A 23005-nucleotide genomic window follows, 5' to 3' on the forward strand; every position below is an offset into this window, starting at 1 on the left:
CAAAGCTTATAATGAAACTTAGATACAAAAGGAGGAAAGAAGAGAAATTGAAAGTTTTTTAAGTTTAGGTAAAGTTTGTAAATATTACATGCTATTAGCTTAAGGGATAGTTCAGGGGATGAGGTATGACAGAGGGAGTTAGAGTTGTGGCATATAACCCTAAAAGGTTCATCTCGGGCATAATGTGACCTACATATGGGTAAGCGGATTGGTCGAAAAGTACGGGTAGGTCTAGATGGAAGATACTGAAGATAAAGATACTGAGCAAATTCTATTCCATTCCTAGAAGCTGCTCTTCTTGAAAGATTTGGAACACTCAAGAGGAAAGTGGTACAATTTGCAGTGAAAGATAATGAAGGACCGGACCTAAAAACCCTGAAGAAGATACTGCAGAACCATAGGCATTCATAGAAGCTTCTGTTGAAAATATTTTCTGCACCTTTTCCATTGATATTTGGGTGATTTTTTCTTTGAAAAGAAAAAATAAAGCACAATCTAAGTAAAATCTAATACAAATGTAGAAGGAGCTGCATTCCAAGAGAATGTTGCAAAACAACTTCTTGAAAGGGGATTTCCAATGAAAGTTTCTTCTGTGGAAAATTCCTTTGCCCCTTTCAAATGCCTTGTACTATCTTACAGATAGGACTTTTCCCACACTTTCCATGTAATACTTTGATGTTCTAGCAGCACTTGCATAGCCTTGGTTCTCATTCCGGTCCGTTATCAATTGCCTCCAGCTCGGGCAGAAATGCACGTGTACGACTGCAGTATCTACGACTTAAAGTCGCCCCAGAATGTTCCTGTTAAATGCGCATTAGTCAGCCTGTAGCCGGCCTGCCTGTCACTCACTTGACCAGTGCACAAATGCAGGGCAACAATTTGCAGGGGGTCGGTCGTAAGCTCTTCAAATACCAAGTGCATTGCATTGCACTGCTTGTATAAATGAGCAATAAAGAAAAAGACAGTAAACAATGGGCATTCATTAAGGGATAGGGCGAGCAATTTACGATAGAATTTACGATAGAAGCGTGTGCGCGGTGGTGGCCAATCAATGCGACACTTTTGAGGGCGGGTGCCACACTCCATGTACCACTCTGCTACTGCTCCTCCTTCTTTGGATAGTTTTAATCTTTTTTCGATTAGTGTTTTTCCTCTCATATTTTCACGCTCGTTAACCGACCATTAAGTATACGCAGTGTGAACGAGTATGTTGTTTTTTTGCGGCGCATTTCATTTGGCTTAAAGTGCATTTGAATGCAAAAACAATACACCGCGAGCGTAAACAATTGCTGTGCGCCATAAAACCGCAATAAAATCGAATACTTTTAACTGCTTTTCAGTGGGTTTTTGGCCTGAAACGTGCAAATACTGGAATGAAATCAAAATTCAACCAAAAACCACAACAAGAACGAGATCATTAGAAGTCTAACATTCACGCATATTATTAATTTATAAATAAGCATTTACTTTGCGCCGAGCCCCCTTTCCCACAGCCCCCACTGCCAGAGCAGACCCCACTATGAGCATTCGTATGTATATTTCCACTTTTTATTCGCCTGCAACCCCGCTCTCCACTGCGTAGTACTCGGATTCCCTCACTGCCTCGCTGCTGCTAAAGAACACGCCCCCTTACTCTGGCGACACGGAAGCAGTCGCGCCTTCTTTTGTTTTGTTTGGTTTTGTTTTTGTTTTTGCTTACTGCATTAGTTGCACTGACTTGTTTTTTTGTTTTGTTTTTAGAAAAATGTTAGTTTTTTTTATGACCGGCATGGGGTGATATGTCATCGCCGCCTGGCACTGGGCAACGATATTATGGCATTGACATTTGTGGTGTAATCATTACCGAACATTCCAAGTATTTTCCTGAGAGGAAGAGATTAGGAAGATCCTGAATTTACGTGGATCTTTACGTGGCCTTGAAACTGGTTGTATATTATATTACTCTAGATGTAAGCCTTGAAGGCTCTAGCCTGAGATACAAGTACTGCAAGAGGCTCTCCGCAGTCAATGTGTTATGAGCATTTATCTCTGGCACTTGAAAACGATCTTGTGGCATCTGTGCGGTAATAATTACTTGACTTTTAAAGTGCTTCCGATAGTGATTAGAAAAATATTGAATTATCGGCACGAGTAAGTGAGTGTTGTCACTACATAGCCTTGAAATTGGTTTTGTAACAGAAGTAGCACAGTCTAAAACAGATCTATCTCGGTTATAACTACGAAATAGATCCTATAGATCCTGAGATATCGATGCCCTATTAGAGCCCTGCATAAACGGGCAATCGAATCGATTCGCTGTGATTGGGTATTCGCCTCGTTCGGTCCGTTCGATTCAGCGATTCAGCTCTTTCATAACTCCGAATCGCCCGCCCACAACGAATTGAACGATCTCTCACTCGTCATTCGATTCTCTGGTAGAGAGAACGAAAAAGGAACACGCAAATTTGCTAGTTTTAGTATGTGTGTGTGTGTGCGTACGTTTTCTTGCTTTACACTGAAGAAAAAAAATAAATTTTGGATATAGCAAGAGAATAAAAGAAACAAATTCGTTCATCCAAAAGCCGAATGCGCATAGCCGAAGGCACACGAACTCCGTATAATGTTTTTAAGTCATTTCAGAGACCCTCCTGATATTATTCTGCAGTGCTCGCTCTCGATTTGTAGTGATTCGGGGTGTTTCGAATCTGACTAAATAGAGGATTCGTATTTATCGAACGCATTAAAGGGCCATGAGTATAGCTGTGATATCGGGAATACTGTGGATTCATGCAGGGCTCTATTATACATACATATATCTTGCATTAATTCATGAATGGTTTAGTTTTGTACTAAATACATATATGGAATGATATTTATATCAGTAATATGTTATAGGCTTGGAACTCATAAAATGCCATACAAATATTTAATCACTCAGCTAATACCATGATGCATTCTTTATCGGTTTATCTACATGTACATGAATACCAAATATTACAGAAATTGCTTCAAAAGATCCTGAGTTATAGATGGAAATATGCAATATACTTACATACATATATCATCGCTGAGATTATTGCAACACATTCTTTAGAGTTTTATTTACATAAATACTAAATCTTTCCAAAATTGCTTTAAAAGATCCCGAGATATGATCGATTATAGTCTATCAGTCTATCTATAGTCTATATATAGTCGTATATGTAATAATAAATGCCTTTAAGCGTTTCCAATTATGTTCAAATGATCTTTATCCTAATCATTTCATTTATAAGTACGTTCAACCGATCTCGAGTGGGATAGGCCCACCAAAACAGTTCTTCCATTCCCAAATACTCGCATTCCACTGCTCGGAATATCTCTTATAGCCACTGCATTCTTCAATGATTTATGTTTCGATATGACTCGAAAATATTCAAAGATTTGGAGCTCCTAAAAACATGTTCTCGCCACTGCAATCCACAGTCGGAGACGGACCCCACAGCATCATTCATCCGGCCCTTCGCTCGGGGATCCTCTGTCTAGATCGTAACTGTGCGGCGGGGCTATAAATTATGCTATACTTACTCGCATACCCGTACACTTTGCACTCGGTTTTGCATTGTGTGAGGTTAGGGTTGTGTGCGTTTTTACAGCCTGCCCCACGACGGAATTTGTTGTACTAATTAACACCACCACCGCACTGCCACTTGCCCCTTTCCGGGCTGTAAATTTCGCGCACATGATGTATCTATGAGTATTGTAGAATTTATGTTCTGCTTAGAATTTTACGATTTATGCACGAAACACAGCGCGGAATGCAAGTGGCAGGAGGCAGAAGGCAGAAGGCAGGAGGGAGGCCTCCCTCTCGTCTCGCTGTCTGGCATTGCCGCCTAGTGTCTGGCCCTGAGACAACACGCTCCCGATCCCTGATCCCCAGTCCCCAGTCCGTTGGGCTATGAAAATGTTGCGCACTTTTCGGTTTTATGGGGGACAGACGGGAACAAAAAGTAACACAATTTTGAGTGGCAGAATTTTACGAGTATGCCACACATTCTGGTTTCGACAAATGATGACTCTCGATACCCAGTATTTGAAGGAGTACAGGGGTATATTCGGTAGAAGCACCAGACTGGATCCACCTGCCATCGAGGGCATACTCCTAGGAGGCAAAGCAACGGATTACTGGGTATTAGAGAGTCCATTCCCAAGATTTGGACTGGTTTTTAAAAAATGTAAACAGATATTTATAAGCCTTATTAATATGTATACGGAGCTGTTCGGTTGTTCTTCTTCTCAAATAAATATCAAAGTTTGTCCTCGTATTTGTGCGCCTTCTATAGAGTCGAAATTGTGTGATATATAAATATGTATATTAACTGCAATCAAGGCATCGCAAATTGAAACTGGTTTGGTTTTTTTTGTTTGATAAAAAATTGCAAATTATTTATTGAGAAATTATCTCATGTGTTGCCCGGAGGGGGAGCGGCCTCGTCATCAGAGCCAGAAGCCAGAGGCCAGAACGTAGTCCAGTCCAGCGTCTGGTACGCAATAAATATGCAATAATCATAAGAAAAAAAGCCATAAAATCAACCAAACTTCAGGGGCGACGTACCTCCCGTGGAGAGGCTATAAAACTAAGACAAAAGTAGGGCCAAGAAAGTGGAGATTACTGAAATATCGGAAGCGATGGACCAAACGTTTTTCGATAACCTTTTTCTTGAGATAATAAAATTATAATTTCTCAAAAGTTTATGGCCAAAAGGCGTCTGCATGTAGTGGGGGGCGTGGCCTAGACAGACGATGACAACTCCAAAACCCATTGATTGTCGCTCAAAGACCACTTGCTGGAAGTTCCACCCACATTTATCATTTGCAAAGTTGGCCAAGAGGGGGCGGGGGGAGCGTCCATTCAATGGATGTCCAGTTAATGGCCAAAACGGGGAGTGTGTGGCCGGAAGGAAGGAAGCAAACTAATGGGGCGGCCACACACACACAAGCTCGTAAATAAAGTAATTTTTTTCTTTTTGTTGGAGTTCCGCCTTAAAGGAAAATGGCAATGGAAAAATGATTATTTAATTTCGTATCTCTCTCTTTAAGCCTCAAGCCTTAAGGCTGCCCCAAAATTCAGTCACATAATCAATCAGGGGACACTAAGTAACCCACCAGCCAACGAAGAAAGGGATTTCCCCACACTTATTTCGTACTTAATGAATGTCACACTGGGAACAGAGCAGACCAGAGCAAACCAGCTTCATAAACATTGCAAAGGAATGAATGGCCGGCATGGACAGCAGCAGCAGACGACAAACACATTTATGAACTTGGCTTCAATTCGACGAGTATTACGATTGCTTACATTTTGGGGCAATGTCCTCGAACCGCCCACACACAGAGACACACATATTGACAGAAACTGCACATCATTTGGCCCGATTTCGCTGGCCAAAGTGCAATTGCAAAAGTTTTGTGTGGAGCTTCCAGTTATAGCTCGATTGCTTCCACTCGAGGATATTCCTGTGCCCGATTTATACACTCACCAAAGGAGTTCCTAGCTTATACACAGCTCTGCAGCAGAGTAGAGCTTTGAATGGGAACTCTCTCTCTCACTCTTTGCGTTCCCCCCCAGGAAAGTGCATCCAAACGTCTACCAATTCCCCCCTGAATCTTTCTTTCAATTCATTCCTTTGGTGTCCTTTGTCGTCGCCAACAAAATGCGACACTTATGGACTGCTTATAAAGTGCACTTGTACCGCAGACACATAATGACAGGCACACAGACAGAAGGACAGCCAGACCGAAGGACAGCCAGGCCGAAGGACAGCCAGGTCTTGCAGGACTCCCGCTGCTTAAAGGTTCTTTCGCCTTTCTTCAGGTGCTCCTTCGATTGACTTGCGGCTGGGAAACTATCATTTTTGTTTGTCATTTGATTTCCGTTTCCGTTTGGCACGCAGGCGCCGACGTGTCCTGCGATTAATCCTTGTTTGGCGCAGGCTTTGTCGCCCCAACAGAAAAAAATGCATAAAAGTTTGCCAGAAAAAAAAGGGAAACCGAAACACACAGACACACAGACAAAAGCAAAAGAAAAGTTTTGCAATTCCATATCATATCATCACATCATCATTGCCCCGATGATAATGCCACCGTCTGCCTGTTTTATGTTCCACATACTCGTACGCTCCGTATCTTTACAATATTTGGGGACCCCATGAGCGGGGGAGGGGTTGGGGGGGGTATTGCTGGCGATATCAAGGGATGGCTGGGTTATATCTAGTTGCTAGGGGGAACATTTTTCCGCACTATACTCGCATGCTCGCACACTCGTGTGCCTATTGCTCTTTTATTTAGTTTGAACAGTTTGAAGTTCGTTTTTGTTTGCCGAATTGAATGGCGTTTTAATACAGAAATTGTTTAAATATTGATTTTAGAAGTGGTAGAAATGTTTACTTTAAAGTGCGAAATGTTTGAGGAGAGACTTTAAAGAGTTCTCTTTGGAAATCCCTCAAGATCCGTCATAAACCCAGAAATGTCATTTAATTCAATATTTGATGGATGACAATGGCATTGTTCTACTTTTCATATCTTTGAGGTATTTCTAGGGAAAGGAAACCCACCCAGTGAATGTTCCCTTGTTGTAGGTCATTATCTGTGGGTCTTTGTCTGGGGGTCATTATCTAATCAATTACTTGAGTTGCTATCAAACACGCGCCATAAATTACATACTATAAGGAATCCAATCAAGCAGCGACTGTTTCGTGATAAGTTTCCAAATGGTTTTTCAAATTTCAAACTCATTTGCAATTTAATGGCCACTGTCAATGATCGCTCTTCGATCCGTTCGTTCTTTGGGTAAACAATTGTCGAGCCGAATCGAGTCGAATCGAATCGAATCGAATCTCATCTGTTTCCATCTTGACTGCAAACTTGAAATTGTTTAAACAATTAATTAGTCTTTCGGTAAACAGAGCTTGCAGCCACACCAGACAGACCAGAGCATACCAGAGGTCGAGGTCGAGGCTGAGGCCCCACCATCGTCATAAGTTCTCATCGCATCGCAATCCTACGCTCCGATTTGTTTAGTCTTTGGGGGCACCGTAACCGTACCGTACCGTTCTGAAACAGAAACAGAAACTGTTTACAAAATGTTTTGCTCAAATAATTAAATTTTTTGACTTGAAAAAAATCGAATCTAAAACCAAACTTACGGCTCTGCCGCTGCTACCATTGAAATGGTGTTCTTTTTTATTCCCTTGCTCTTTAGCTAAGGAGTTCAAGGGTATATTGATGTTTTTGTTTGGGTTGTGGGACGATGAGAAGATGAACGTGGGATGAACAGAGGATGGACAGAGGAGACCGATCTAGACATGTCGTTCTATGAGATATATCATATGTACGATATGTTTTGGATGTGAAATTCTAAGAGTAACATATGTTACAGAATGCCTTAGAATATCCATAAAAAATGTATGGTCTCCAGCAAAACAATAATGTAGTCATTATATTTGTCAGATCTGTTCATTATCTTTGCCAGATATGTCCATTATCTAGCGATATTTAATGTTTCATTAAGATCTAAGAAGAATATCCAATCCTGTTTTATTTCTGAAGAACATATGTAAGTTTTCCGACTCTGAATGGCTTTCGGAATCATACTTGTTACATTCATGATTCTGTCTAGGGAAAATTCCATAAAGATTGTAAAGCTATTTGTGCTTGTAGTCTGCGTTCTATCTATCTGCAAAATTTCCTAAGAATTGCATATGAGTTGTAGTCTGATTCATTAAGAATTATCTACCAAAGAATTATATATACTTGTGCATCAGTAGAGCTTCATTAAAGTGAGACTATTATTTTATGGGTTTTTAATAAACTTAATAACTTTTGCGGGTCCCATTTCACACATCCTGTGAGGAAACACTGTTCTTACGGGGGTAGCTATGCTTCGATGTTTCTTGCTTAATTTCTTCTTCGTTCTATGTCTAACATCTTCGATTTCTAGAGATGAGATCTCAAGTGACAACAATCTGTTAATAAATACATTTATTGCGATTAATAAGGAACATCTCTTTGTTCTGTCCAGCAATAATAACCCTAAGCCTATAATCTATCTCTCTTATATTCTATTCTCAGAGATTCATAGGGTATCTTTCAGTTGAAATCCCCCTTCAAATATCATTGGGGTTTGGTACTCGTTTTGGTATTAAATTTTAACTGCTGTCCAGTCGGTGGCATGCCAGCAATTAGCTGAATGAATGAGGTGCTGGGTGCAGGGGGGGCCAATGCCAATGTCGTTCCACCCGTTCTGCCCCACGTTTTGGGGGAGAGAGAGCGTGGGGTGGTGTGGGAGCCATGGAGAGTGTCGTTTCAAAAATTTATATCTCAATTTCACATCTAAATGCGAATAATCTTTCGTTTTTTTCCCCGCTGCCAGTGTGTGTGTGTGTGTGTGTGTGTGCTTGTATTTGCGAGTCCATTGGAGTACTTTGGGGTTTCATTTGATTTGTGTGTGAGAATCGCTGCAGCTGTTCGGCCATTGGATTGGCGCGATTCCCATTCTTTCGCCCGATTACTCCTACACTACATTCCCCCCTCTACACCTTTCTGATGTTAACCTTTTACCATAAACCGATATAGATCTGGGTTTCCCATGAAGATTTTTTTTTTTTTTACCATTTTGTTCCTATTTTTGTGGGATTTTTTGCTAGATTTTTGTTGAATTTTTTGAAATGCGAACAACCACAAAACATTTGATATGCTGCGTGTTGAAAGGTTTTTTGTTTGAAATGGTTTAGAATTTAAATTTCTAAGCGGAAGGGATTTAATTTTATTGTTTAAGGAGTGCAACTTTTAGATGAAGATATTTTTTAAACATATCCTGATTAAGACTTTGATTTAAAGGTATGTTAATAAGTTCTAGGAGACTTCATGAATTTACTTAGAGATTTTCCTATCAATAGTTCTTTCTAACATAGTCCCATGTTTATTAAAGGAAACCCCTAGAAATACCACAAGTAAACCTCCTGCTTTCCAGACCCTTCTAATGTATCGCCACCTAGTACATGTCTCTCCCCCGCTCCCTTGCCCCTCTTTCAACAGCCACTTGCCGCAATGACGGGGGCGACCCAGTTAGCGCCACATGTCGCGATTCACCCACGGAATGCGCTCCGCTATTCCGCTCTCCAGTACAAGCCTCCGTGCGGCTGAATGGCCCCATGAAATATGCATATTTGATACAAGATGACAGCGTATCATGAGATAAAGTGGAGTCCCGGACGCTGGGGCACCCCAGTCGAAGCAGAAGAAGATTGCAAGATTTAATATATTTTAGTGCTCCCTCCCCCCCCGTCCCCCACGTCTCTCTGGCAATTACTCATATAAATTATAAAGAAATGAATCAGAGCTCCCCTCTTGTAAGGCAAAAAGTTTTTGCTGTAATAATTGTAATTGGGGGAAGGAACTTTAACTACGATTTCCACCCATCGATTTCCATTGTGATTCACGCTCGTTGCACATTAATTGAACACGGAACAATAGGGATACTGGGGTCTACTGGCAGCATATCCTTGACGACACTCCAACTGGTATGAAATTTCCATTCCTTGGGTCTTTGCTCATTTGCTCCGAAAAGTAAATTCAATGGAAGCCCAGTTTTGTCGCAGTTTTTCCCCATACATACAATATATATATGTTTTTTTTTTTTTTTTTTTTTTTTTTTTGCCATGGATGCGAAATGTTGGGGTGGTGGGTGGTGGCTTGATGATGACCTATATCTGGATACTTTCCATCGGATGGCTAGGCACACATTCACATAATGCAGCTCCATGGTAACCAAGTGCGAGAGGGGGGAAAGGACTTTCCTCAGAGGGGAATAGAGGCTGGTCTCTTTGGGGGCCGGCATGTGGTCGCTGTCGCCGGAGTCTCTCTCTCATATCTCTCTCGATTTAATAGTCCCAATTAGTTAGATGAATTGTGGGTATGTGTGTGCTCTCTGCTGCTGCTTTTTGGCCAGATTTAAGTTTATGAATATTCAATGAAGTGTGTGCCATAAATTATAAATGCCATTTGTTTGCATTTTGCCTTGATTTTATGGCCTTGAGCGTGTAAGCGCCTGCCAGCCAGCCTGCTGGTGCTGCTGACTGTTCTTAAAGGCCATCTTGTTTCTTTAAACCATTTTGCATAATGCCACTAATAAGTTTTTACAATTTTTCTTGAGCATTTCTAAAAGAATCATAAATTAGTTTGTGAGGAATTTGTAAGGCTTCAAAAGAACAACAATTACAGATTAGGTTCCAAAAATCGTTAGAAGACATGAAGGCATTAATCTAGACGGTTTGCAGGCCAGTCAAATCTTTGAGAGTCGCGGAACACGTGCCTTGACCCTAAGACACCCGATACTCAGTCGATATATATCGAATTTTGAAAGCGCGTTACTCTATTGCCCCTGTTATACAATATCATCATCGTAAAGGCAATTTCCTCCACATTCTAGGACAACGCACATAATTATCTTTCTCAGAAAGTTTCTCACATAAAAAATATCGCAGAAATGCGAAACATACATCCCCATAAAGTTGTCTACAAATTGCTTAGCAATTGCCTTTGAAATGAATACCTCCTACTTTCCTAAAATATGACATAACCTTTTGCCTTTCCATTCACTTAACCCCTTGCCAAATCTTGCGAGAATCGAGAACTTCTTTCTCAGATACAGATACAGTGCCCGTTACTCACCCACGCCAATGTGTAGATGTATATGTACATCCTGTTTCTGGGCGGATGTTGGTTCGGATAATTCCACAATCTGGCCATTAGCATAATCAGAACGTTTGCCAAAAGAAAATGTTTGAAAATGTTTACTTGGAGAAAGAGAAGGAAAAGGGAAACGACAGCCAGCAGTGGGATATGGGAGGATTGGGAGGGCACTTAAACATTTAAATAAAAATGATAACTTTATGGACGAAGGGGGTAAAATTAGTGGGAGAAAATCCCAAAGAAGAAAATGTCATTACAGGACGACGGAGAGAGAGAGGGAGAGAGACTCACTCCTGGCCACTGACTGACGCCAAGTAAAAGTTTTCATAGGAAAAAGTATCTGTGGAGTAAAGCAGATCCATGAAAAGTATTAGAAAAGTCTGCTGAGTGGGGAGGGGGTGGGGAAGGAGGGGCACTGTCTGTGCACAGGTTTTGGCGTCTGTGCACCACCCACCCCCTCACATGTCCTGTGGCAACGGTGATAAATGGCGCCAATGTGCCGCCTCGCGTCGCGACGCGTCGCAATCGTTTCTTTTTTTTTTTTTTTTTTTTTTTTTTTGGGATGTGGCTGTGTGGCAGGGTTGGGTGTCTATGCGGGTGGGTGGAATCTGTGGCAAGTTGCCTTTACAGTTAGTTTAGTTTTGTAATGCTCCATTTAGCTTCCTGCTCATATCTTCGTTTTTTTCCCAGCTCAACCTGCTAGTCCATCCTCAGCTTCTGCTGGCAGTCCTCTCTCTCTCTCCCTCTCTGGTTTTCAATCTTTTTTTCCAGCCCGATGACAAATCCTCACTAAACGTGTTTGATTCCATTTGTTTCTTCTCTATTTATACCCATTTTCACTCCACTTTTTGCACACGATGACATGTAATTGTTGGACCCAGTACCCAGTACCTAGACAGAGTTATAGATTCGGATTGGACTGGGGTTCGGGTTGGGGCTTGTGTATGGATTGGATGTTGGTGTAGTCGAATGTCGATTTGCTGTCATTACGCTGCTTACACGCGGTTATTTATGACAATTGCTGGAAAATATGAATTGACAGGCGACGACGACGACTGCGACGACTGCGACGACTGCGACGACGAGGTCTAGTGAAGACGTCTTCCAATTAGAGGAGGGTATGCGTGCCCTGCCCTGCCTTGCCCTGTAAACCATAAAAATGTCGACAGACAATTGAATGGCAAAACCGGCAAAAGGAAACGCAGCAAACACACACACACACACAGGGAGCCTGGGGGAAAGTATTCGCGATTGGGAGTATGGGGGGGTCATAGAAATTGCTTACAAATTGTTACATCAGCTCAACGAACGAGCGAACGTTACGTCTCTCGCTCTGTCTTGGGGATTTGCAAATTTTGCAAAAGATATTTCTCTAAAAAATTCACTCCAATTTCTCTTGTGCTCGTTACAGAACTCTATACGGCACAATCTGTCGCTGCACAATCGGTTCATGCGCGTCCAGAACGAGGGCACCGGCAAGTCCTCCTGGTGGATGCTCAATCCGGAGGCCAAGCCGGGCAAGTCGGTGCGTCGCCGTGCCGCCTCCATGGAGACGTCGCGCTACGAGAAGCGTCGCGGTCGGGCCAAGAAGCGGGTGGAGGCCCTGCGGCAGGCGGGCGTGGTGGGACTCAACGATGCCACACCCTCGCCGAGCAGCAGTGTCAGCGAGGGGCTGGATCACTTTCCGGAGAGTCCGCTGCACAGGTAACTATCAAATGTGACTCTCCAAAAGGAGACTCTTCGTTTACAATTAGTTAGTCGCTTAATCCTGTAGCTGGTAGTTCCTATGACTAGAGTTTCGTATGTAGCTGGTTGAATATATTGGCGCCCATTGACCCCTTAAGATCTTTCCGAAAGATATTCGTTCTACGTATGGCATAATTGTAGCTTCCGCAATTCCAGCAAACACAGTATTCACGGACCTTCGACCTCCAACCTGTTGCCGCAGCCTCAGGACATCGCAATGCCGAAAGGAAAGATTATGAACACAAGAATGTGTCCTTATTATTAGGTCCCTTATAGGGGCAACGTGAGTCTGCTGGTGTCTTCAAATAAAGGAAGCAAGTTAAGAATTAATTTGAATGTTAAAATAATTCAAAATTTAAATATTAAATGAAATTTCAACATTAAAAAATGTTTTTTACTCGGCAATATTCACAAAAGAAAAGGTTTTCCCTTGAATATCCCCTTCTATATCAGCTATTATCAGCTTTTTGTGGTATTTATCGACAATTATCGCTGTTTATCGATATATATATCGAACCAAAACAGTCTCTCCTTTCCTTCCACGGGTAATATATATTTTTCGGACCTTCTGGCGATAATTATCGCAATTTATCGATATGTTCATCGATCCTGTTCCTTTCCTTCGACGGGCATTCTATATTTTCCAGACTTTCTGTCCTTACGGACAGCATCATTTCATCTATCGCTGATATATTATAGATCTTCTTCAATCGATCGGAGTACTTGTCTTCCCTGGCAGTGTTCCTTCTTCGATTCAATTGATCTTAAAAATGATCGTTAAACTGTGAGCGTGCCATCTGCTAATCGATTAATTGTTGGTGAGCTGATCGATCCACTTTGAGTGCCGTTTCCTATGATTACATTCGCATTGTCTCACACGCGATGAACGAGTGCCTTGCCCCAGAGCCATGGGAATGGAAATTAAAGCACGCTTCGCCACTGACACAGAAGATTGTGAGAGAATTGCCATGCATCACGAATCGATTCTTTATCTTGTAGAACTGTAGGAAAGGGTCAAATATGCATACTACCAATTTTGTTATTACTTTATAGCCCAAATAGTACCCATTTAACTGTAGGTTTAAGAACAATTTAAGCATGATATCTTATTGCATAAAGTAGTGTAGAATAATAGTTGTTTTAGTTAAGTTAAATTAGTATATATCTCAGCTCTTAGTACGTATCGCTTATAGAGCATGATCGGCTAGAAGTTTATTCAATCAACACTCAACAATCGGCGCTTGAGCTTCAGTTGTGCGATTGATTTGTAGAATTTTTTGAGTCTCTTTTGAGTCACTTTTGGATCTCATTTTACCTCGTAACCGTCCGTCCTCCAGTCTTGTCTACATATAAGTTTTGTCCTTTGATTTGTTGTTTTTTGCATTTATTCTTATAATTTATCCGCAATTTTTTCTTTTTTTGTTTTTCTTTCCGTTTTCTTTCTGCGTTTTTGTGTGCGATATTGAAGCGGCGGCGGGTTCCAATTGTCGCCTGATTTCCGTCAGCGCGCCTCATCCAATGCCAGTTCCTGCGGACGCCTCAGTCCGATACGAGCCCAGGATCTCGAGCCCCAGGATCTCTGGGGCTTCCCGGTTGACTACCAGAATACGACGATGACACAGGCCCATGCCCAGGCCCTCGAGGAGCTCACGGGCTCCATGGCGGACGAGCTGACGCTGTGCAACCAACAGCAGCAACAGCAACAACAGCAGCAGCAACAACAACAGCAGCAGCAGCAAGGGTCAGTTCTCGATGAGTGTTGAGAGTGTCTTTCGTTTGGTTTACCTTATGTGTGCCGTCCCATGTAACCCCACTTCCCAAACACACACACTCTTATGTTGTTCCTTTTGCGTTGATTGTTGCATGCCACAACACGTACACGTACATGTGCATGTGCCTTGCATGTCTTGCCACAGTCGATTCCCATCGGTTATCCATAGAAAAAACATGTCTATAAAGTCACCTTCTCTTCTCGTTCTTGCCACTCAACGATCGTACGGCTGGAGTAGGTTCAGCGCCGCCTCGGGCCTACCATCGCAGCCGCCGCCGCCGCCCTACCAGCCCCCGCAGCTCCAGCAGCAACAACAGCAGCAGCCATCCTACTCGCTGAACGGCCCCGCCCCCGGCGGCTACCAGACGCTGCAGCCACAGTCACAGTCCCAGTGCCTGCTGCACCGATCACTCAACTGCAGCTGCCTGCACAATGCGCGGGACGTAAGTACCAACAATCTACTACTATTTCAATGGAATCAATCATCATCATTCGGAGTGAGTTATTTGAACGGAGGGATACTCGTACAATTTGATTCAATCAGAGTTTACTGCGACTCCTATCTTAGGGACCTTGAGAATCGTCTGATCGTCAATACTGGCAATAAGATAAGATCAAAGAATCGTAGAATCTAGAGGGCTGTGATGTGATTTAGTGGGGCTATACGGACTCTACGGAGTGGATTACTTACAATTGGGAATTCCTGAGTAAATCCAGTGTCTCTGCTCGTAAGACTGTGGGATTATTTCTGAATACTTCTGAATAGGATACAGAATTAATGGGGAAACATATTCAATTTATGCATAAACAAGTTTGATGCATTCTAAATGAATCTCCGACTATTAGTTAGCAATGCTACGTCATTTGTTGGAACATTTCACTGAGATTACAATCTTAATTATGCAATAATTGTGATCAATAGTTTTAATCGCAGTGCTTTAATGGTCTCAACTGTGATTGTAATGATTTTAGATTTAAATTCCTTTATGTCATATGGATTTGTGTAAAAACACTTCTTCAATACTTTGTTATTGAATCACTAAGCAGATCTATACAGTGTAAGATATTGTATTATTTCTCTGATTGAAAAGATTTTAAAGGAATGACAATGAGAGTTCATGGGCTCTGATTATAATTTGTTCTCTTTGCTCTTTTTTGAACAGGGACTCTCGCCCAATTCAGTCACCACAACAATGTCGCCCGCGTATCCCAACAGCGAGCCCTCTTCGGATTCGCTCAACACCTACAGCAATGTGGTGCTCGATGGCTCCTCGGATCTGCTCGTGCAACAGCAACAGCAGCAGCAGCTACAACAGCAACAGGTGAAAGTGGAATTTGAAGGTGAGCAACGGCAACGACGACGGGCTCTGTGTGAAAGTGCAACAACTCTTTTATCTGTATCCTATCCTGCTTTCTTCCCAAATCTTCTTCTAACCGCCAAATGTTGATGTCAAATGCCATAGATAATAACTGCGCCTCTACTTTGATAGGACAATGCCTGGAGGTGCTCAACAATGAGGCGCAGCCGATAGACGAATTTAATTTGGAGAACTTTCCGGTGGGGAACCTGGAGTGCAACGTAGAGGAGGTAAGTGAAAGGATTTGTACTTGTTAATCAGAGATAATCACATGATTTTATTCTAGCTGCTGCAGCAGGAGATGAGCTACGATGGCCTGCTGGACATCAATATACCCTTGGCCAATGTCAGCACGAATGCTCCGCTGGTGAGCCTGGTGAACAATAGTACAACGCTGAGCAGCAGCAGCAGCAATCTGAGCGGCTCCACCACCACCTTGTCCAGCAGCAGTCTCAGTGCCGCCGTGCAGCTGAATCAGTTGCAGGCACAGCTGCAACAGCAACAGCAACAGCAGCAGCAGCAACAGCATCTCCAACAGCAGCAGCAGCAGCACCATCAGCATCAGCAACAGTTGCTGCTGAACAATAATAACAACAACAATAATAATAACAGCAGCAACAGCAGCCTCGACTTGGCCACACAGACGGCAGCCACAAATCTGAATGCCGCACGGGTACAGTACTCGCAGCCCAGTGTGGTGACATCGCCGCCCTCATGGGTGCATTAGGATCCAGTCGATCGCTACCATCGATCGAGATGATCCATGTATGTGTTGTGTGTATGTAATGTCTGTGTGTGTGTGCGTGTGTGAGTGTGTGTGTTTGGAACGCCAATGGAACGCTTTAAAACGCTAATTCTAAGGACAATAGTGTAAAGTTTTATAAGCAGCCGCAGATGGGAAACGGATACGGAAATGGTTACGGAGCAGCTGCAGGATCAGTGAGCAGTAAGGAGTAAGCAAGGAGAAGAAAGCAGGATGTAGGATGCAGAAAGGAGTACGAAGGAAGTACGAGCAGGAGTCGCCGCAGCTGGACCGCCACTAAAAAGTTTACAAAGTGAGTAACGAGCGCCCAATGAGAGCGGGGAGTCGCTTTCAATTTCCATCCGCCCTAAAAGCCATTCAATGTGACAGCATAAATTATGTTAATAATGTCATTTCACGGCACATTTTATGAATATGGAAAAAAAAGACGACAACCAACCTCCCCCGAAATATTCTTAAAGATTTTCCTTTCTGGTTTCGCCTTTTTTTCGTGTCCTGTTTATATAGAAATCGTCTCCACTTGACTTCATTTCATGATTCACTTGCCATGAATCTTTTATGGACATTCTTTTCGTGGATTTCCTTTTTCCGTGGAGTCTTATTATGTGTTGTTTTTTTTGTGAGCTTCTTGTTTTGTCTGCCGCTCTTGAGGGCAATTACACGCGTTCAATTATCATAATACATTGGCGGGAGCGAATGGAAGAGGCATCGCTTTAAGTCCTTTTCAATTTGAGCGATTTTAAAGTGTGGTGTGGCTGGGCATGGCATGTGTCTGCCCCTCGTGAGTGAGGAGCTCACTCAAATTATAGCAAATTAAGTCCATTTACCTAAGCCATAAAATATGTAAGAGGCCACTTTTCGAACGTCGAACGGACGATGCATGGATACGTGGACCCCGTGAGCCGTGGGCCGTGGACCCTGGCCCGTGGCCCGTGGGCAGGCAAATGTCCTTCCACAAGTCGCGCTAATTTGACTCCCGTGTCCCGAGTCGAGGGAAAAACCCCCGAGCCAGGCAGCAGACAAGCAGGCATCTCTTCTCATGCAAACCACGGCGCAAATTCGTCAAGGCAACTCCGTGTCCCCGTCTTTTGGGGCTGGCAAGCAGCAGTCGAAAAGCAAATGCTGAAAAATTAATTACGTCCTTAGGGTGACTTATGCATGCCACCGATATTTGCCCCTCCACTAGCCCCGCTGGGGTACCCACTGTTTGGTCACTGCCCGCCCACCTGGAGGTGGAGTGGGTGGTTGTGGGGGTGGTTCGGCTGACTGGCCATGTGGTGTGGGTGCAACTCAAATCAAGCGCGTTAAACGCTGCTAATATTGAAAAATTACACAGACTTAGCAGCTGGTGGGAGCGGACGCAGGCTAATGGTTGAGATTTCCAGATTTAAATGCTTTGCCTGTGGAGGATTAAAAGTGTCTAGTGCGCTGATTGGCGGGCTTTAGAATAACCATTAAAAGAGATTTAATTTAGAGAGATTTTTGTATGTTTTTTACTTGGATTTCGAAGGTGTTATCTGCTCTTGTATCTATGCTAAGACAGGCTTAAGATACGGTCAAGTTTTAATCAATTCCTGCCTATAATAATATTGATTCGAGCGCAAAGTGGTTCTGTACTCTATTAGATATAATCACTCTGTATGATTCTGTGAGTTTCGAATGCCTTACATTCAGACGGTGCCAAAGAAGGGATATTCATGGATGCTCTAAAGATTACCAATAAAAGCATAGAAGAAGGAATTATTTTACCAAGAAAAGGGTATTTTTAGGACATGTTTATTCCCACGGGGAAGTGCAGTGGAAGACGTCAGTCTTTTTCCACTCAAATTTTCTCTAACCATGGATTCGCCTTTTCCCTATTTTTCCTAAGCAAAACCGCGATTGATTTCTATCTTCTGCCAGTCCGTGCTTCCTACAAGTACAATACGAATATATGGTATCCCCAGGACTCCCTGTCCACCAAATTATTCTCAGCTCTGTATAAAATTACTATTAGATCACTCTCTAAGATTCTGTGTGTTTTGGCTTAAGGCTTAATTGAAAGTAAATCAATCCCAAACGGTACCAAAAAAAGGGATATTCATGGATGCTCTAAAGATTACTGATACAAACATAGAAGGAGGATTTATTTTACCATCTTCTAGCAAGATAAAGTTATTTCTAAGCAATGATTATTCCCACATGGAAGTACCATAATACGTCAGTCTTTTTCCACTCTAATTTTCTCTAACCATGGGCGCGCCTTTTCGCACTTTTCCCCAAACGAAACCGCGATCGATTTCTATCACGAGTATATGGTACCCCCAGGATTCCCTGTCCACTCAATTATTCCCAGCTCTGATTAACATTCCTCCAGCTTGGCTTTCACTGCCACTGCCACTTCTTTTCTTCCTTTTTTTTTTGTCTCAATGTCGCACTGGTAACTGTCACTGGGCATTTTTGCTTTGTGGTAAAGTTTCTCGAGCAAAAAAAACTGTCCGCAGAGGGAGACGAAAACCTTTGTCCTGTCCGGACACCCACACAAATTGAATTCCACATTAAGTTCTGCTGTAAGCCAACAATTAGAAAACAGCAAAAAACAAAAAAAAAACCCAAAAAAAAATGAAAGAAATGGTAAATGGTTAGCAGAAGACCAAGTTGTTCTAGAAGAAAGTTGTAACTTTGTCAAGTTTTGGCGCCAATCGCATGACGTGCTAATAAAATCAGATTCCTTTCGGAGGAAGGAGGAAGAGAGGATTTCATTTCGAAATTTATGCCAAGTGCAAACTTTTGTGTTTGGCGCGGGGTCTGATTCTGGGGTCTGGTCTGGGGTCTGGTCCGCTCTTCTTTCGCTTCATTTGAGTGAATAATTTGAATTGCATCAGCGGATGAGGAGCGGATTTCCATTTCCATTTCTTTCACTTTTCATAATTCAGCGGCGACTGACAGGAGGGGTGGCCAGGGAGGGAAATTCTATTCTTATTATGCAAATGCCTTAAAGAAGCTCAACAGCGAGAGGCTGTTGCATATTTAATAAAAGAGAACTCGTGTAACTTTAAGAAAAAGTCGCGGCTTATTAGCCAGTAGCGACACATCGTGCCACATGCCACTCAATAAGATGCCGCAACATCTGGGCGGGAGCGGAGCCCGGGAAGATGTCGGGGTCTGAGGGGGCGCTGTAAACTCGTGAAGAGGTGGCAGGAGAAAATCACATCATCGTCCGCAGATTGACTGACTTGACACATAATAAAGTCACACTCAAATTATGGCTGCAGCTGTGCTGTGCCGCCATGCCACCGTGCCACCGTGCCACCGTTCCACCGGGGGGCATGCCCCCTTCTCCAGCGGTTGCCCTGGTGAAACCGCGCGTGAAACACAAAGGCATTTTCAGGCAATTTATTAGCTGACAAAAAAGGAAACAAAAAGAAAATTGGGGAAAAATCTGGCGGAAAATGTGAATTGGGGCTGAAAAAAATGTGCGGCTTCATTGTCCTGTGGCCTATCAGAGGGGATCAGAGGTAGAACCCAGACCCCGGCCCGTACCCGGACTATGTCTAGGCAACCATTCCAGGACTACAGGACTACAGGACTACAGGACTACAGGACTCCAGGACGTTTAGGTGTTGAAACTTGTCCGCAACTTGCTGAATAATTCAAAGAGCAGAAACTTTCCTTGCGGCCCCCAGCCTCACATTTGATTAAATTTTAATGCCAGTGCATCATTAATAAACTCCCAGCGGGTGCGGCGGATGAATAAATTGAATTAGCGACAGGATGTGTCCGGCGGGGCCTAATCCCCGCAGATTGTTTGACAAACTTTGGACAGGTTTGGCGCCGCAAAAGTGTCAGAACTAATTGTCCAAGAGCACGAAAATGGTGAAGAGAGAAAAAAGGGACACTTCCACCACATCGCATTGGCATTCAAATGAAAATTTCATTATCCTGGAGCGGCGAAACGGGATACGGGAGTGGAAATCAATTTGTCAGCGAGTGCGCTTCGCGACTTCATAATACAAATTGTCAGCAATTTAATAACATTTAAGCTGCCAGCCAGCGGTAACAATGATAAGCGAGGGCACAGACGCACACACAGACATAGAGACAGCACAAGGACCTGCCGCAGGGGCAGGAGTGCTGGGGATCCTTGTGGCAACCCAACCGCATTTACACTCACTTAACTCGACACGATTCGGAGGTCGCTTCGGTCCTCCGGTCCTCCAGTCCTCCAGTCCGGGGCTTGGCACACGCTAAAGGAAGGAAAACAAAGCAAAGGAAGCAGGGGAGCGACAGGGTTACGGGGAAACGGAAAAACGGCTTGTGTACAAGCTGCTTAAGGTCCTTAAGGACTCAGAAGGAGAGACCTACACACAGAACGCACACTCGAGCAAATAAAGCTCTCTGAGCGATTTAAACACTTGTTGCATGGACAAAGGATAATGACGTGACAGGAAGGAGCGCACACACACACACACGCACCGCACGAAATAAGTAATAAAGCAAACAGGCAACACGTTTTGTAATAAACTGCAAGACGGACGGAAGGAAGGAGGCCACAGGACATGGGTAAAAGGTAAAGACACCTGCAGGCGCCTTACCCGCCTTGCCAATCGGTCCGTGAAAGGCGTTGCAAATATGCCACGGGGGCGTGGCAACTAATCACAGGCCAAGGCAGTGACACGCACTCACTCAGTCCCATACTCACACAAATTTAATGCCCCAAGGGGCGGCGGGTGGGTGTCGGCCATAAAGCGCACATAAGTAGGCAATGCTTTCTGTTCACACTGCGTCCCACACTGTCTCCCTCTTTCTCCGCGCGAAGCTTAAGGGCCGCATAAAATTCAATTGCAGGTCATAAAAATTGCGCGTGATCTACATACAGAATATAATTTAAAGCTGTAACTAATAAAATTGTCAGCGATAAGCGACGACGACGAAACGAGGACGAGCTTTGATTTTTATGTTCGTGCCACACCACCGCCCCGGAGTCGGACTGACAACAATTTCGCCACCAAAGGCAATTTATTGGTTATGTGCCCAAGAGCCGAGCGCCCAGCAGCCAACCCGAGAGCAGCGCGAAATCTTATTTTAAATGTTTAGCGCTCTCGTTTTTATGGCATAATTTTCAGGCGTTTGTAGTTTTTGTCCTTTTTTTCTGGGGGTGGCGGGGGTGCTCCAATTTGCATAAAAATTGCCATAGTTGAGGCCGTTTCTCTCTCCCTATCGCCCTCATCGCATTTGCTTATGAATATTTCTGATGGCTAGGCAGGCGACAAGTTAACAAGAGGCTGCCAAGTGTCAAGTGGTCCTTTCCCCCACTCCCATTCTCTGGTAAAATCTGAATAAATTAGCCTCTCGGATAGGGAAGGATGGAATGGGATGGGCTTGGTCATTTGTAGAACATGCTGATTGTCCTTTTATGAAGTGTTGATGTGGCACTGAGATACTCCCAAGGGGCGACGGAGACTGCGACTCATTCGATAAAAGTATAAATTCTAATGGAGTTTTCTTTCACTTGTCTCGTTTCAGGATAAATCTGGTCGCTTCTTATCTAACATACATACAGTACATATACATAGATATATAATTACAAAAATATATACGAGTATATATGCATTACACATAGAAACGCGAAGCATACAAATAATACCAATAATAACCAATAATTAGATGCTACAATTAGTGAAATTCTCTGCTGCAAAGAAGGTACGAAAATGGAAAGAATGAATGGAAAGGCAACGGAAATGGGAAAAACAACTTCCCTGAGCGCCTTGAGAGCCGGTGAAAAGTCAGCGCTAATGATGGGAAAACTGAAAACTGAAGAAATTGAATTGAAAATATGGTTAGTCAATAAGTTGAACTTTGTACATATTAATTTTAATAACCTTGACGTAATGCAACCAACAAACTATAATAATAATAATAAACAAACGTAAAACGTACACTAAATGTTCGATAAAACTACGACTAAAAAAAAAGGAAAATATTCATCAAGAAAACAACAGACAGGAAATGCTATACAAAAAGAGGATAGGATGGAAGAAAACAAGAAGCATAAACAGAAAATAGAAACCGAAAGAAATTAGCACAATTATGTAATAATTTATGCTTAATTAATGTATTTAATTGAAAATCTAATTGTAATTGTATATTTTTTCTAGAGAGAGACAGCAAACGAAACCCTTAATGAAAGAAACTTGTGTAAAAATTATGCTTAAGACTCGCAATGGAATACGTAAAATGTTCTCTGGTTAGTAGTTAGTAGCTCTACCATAACCTACGCCTCCCCCGAAATGCGCTATTCACCTTTTGTTATATGAATATACACCTGTTTGTGTATCCGTAGATCGTACGCGCTAATAAACGGGCAAAACGAAACGAAAGAAACCACACAAAACACAACCACTAAATAAAACCCACAGAACCCATTGAATGTAATTCACGAAATTTCAAATATTAGTAAATGTATGTAAATGTTGCCTGGCAAACAAGTAGTAGAAACTCAAGCAAATCACACACTATCCAAAAAATAGAAGCGAATGCAAAAGCTGGAAATATTAAACACATACTTGCGCCTCATTGTGTACTATTATGGGCTAAATGTTAATTAATAACTAGATTGTACAATTCAAATGTAGTTCATACTATTTAAAACAAATGCAAAAACGGAGTGAAGATGAA

At 42.8% G+C, this 23005-nt stretch overlaps 1 protein-coding gene across 3 annotated transcripts in view; it reads left to right on the plus strand.

The window, feature by feature from the left end:
- Window positions 1–22697, plus strand: part of LOC6588468 (forkhead box protein O) — a 37527-nt gene extending 14830 nt beyond the window's left edge. For 2 of the 3 annotated variants that reach the window (XM_026994989.1, XM_026994992.1), the window contains exons 5-11: window positions 12122–12414; window positions 13925–14197; window positions 14466–14670; window positions 15391–15568; window positions 15691–15815; window positions 15872–16640; window positions 21854–22697. In XM_026994989.1, coding sequence (XP_026850790.1) covers window positions 12122–12414; window positions 13925–14197; window positions 14466–14670; window positions 15391–15568; window positions 15691–15815; window positions 15872–16312 — 1515 coding nt within the window. In that variant the 3' untranslated portion in view covers window positions 16313–16640; window positions 21854–22697. The remainder of the gene's footprint in view (window positions 1–12121; window positions 12415–13924; window positions 14198–14465; window positions 14671–15390; window positions 15569–15690; window positions 15816–15871; window positions 16641–21853) is intronic. The other variant, XM_026994996.1, reaches the window with a different exon arrangement.
- The last annotated feature ends 308 nt before the right edge of the window (window positions 22698–23005 follow it).

Source organism: Drosophila persimilis, unplaced genomic scaffold (assembly GCF_003286085.1).
Source record: "Drosophila persimilis strain 14011-0111.01,24,50 unplaced genomic scaffold, DperRS2 tig00000000-arrow-pilon, whole genome shotgun sequence".
NCBI lineage: Eukaryota > Metazoa > Arthropoda > Insecta > Diptera > Drosophilidae > Drosophila > Drosophila persimilis.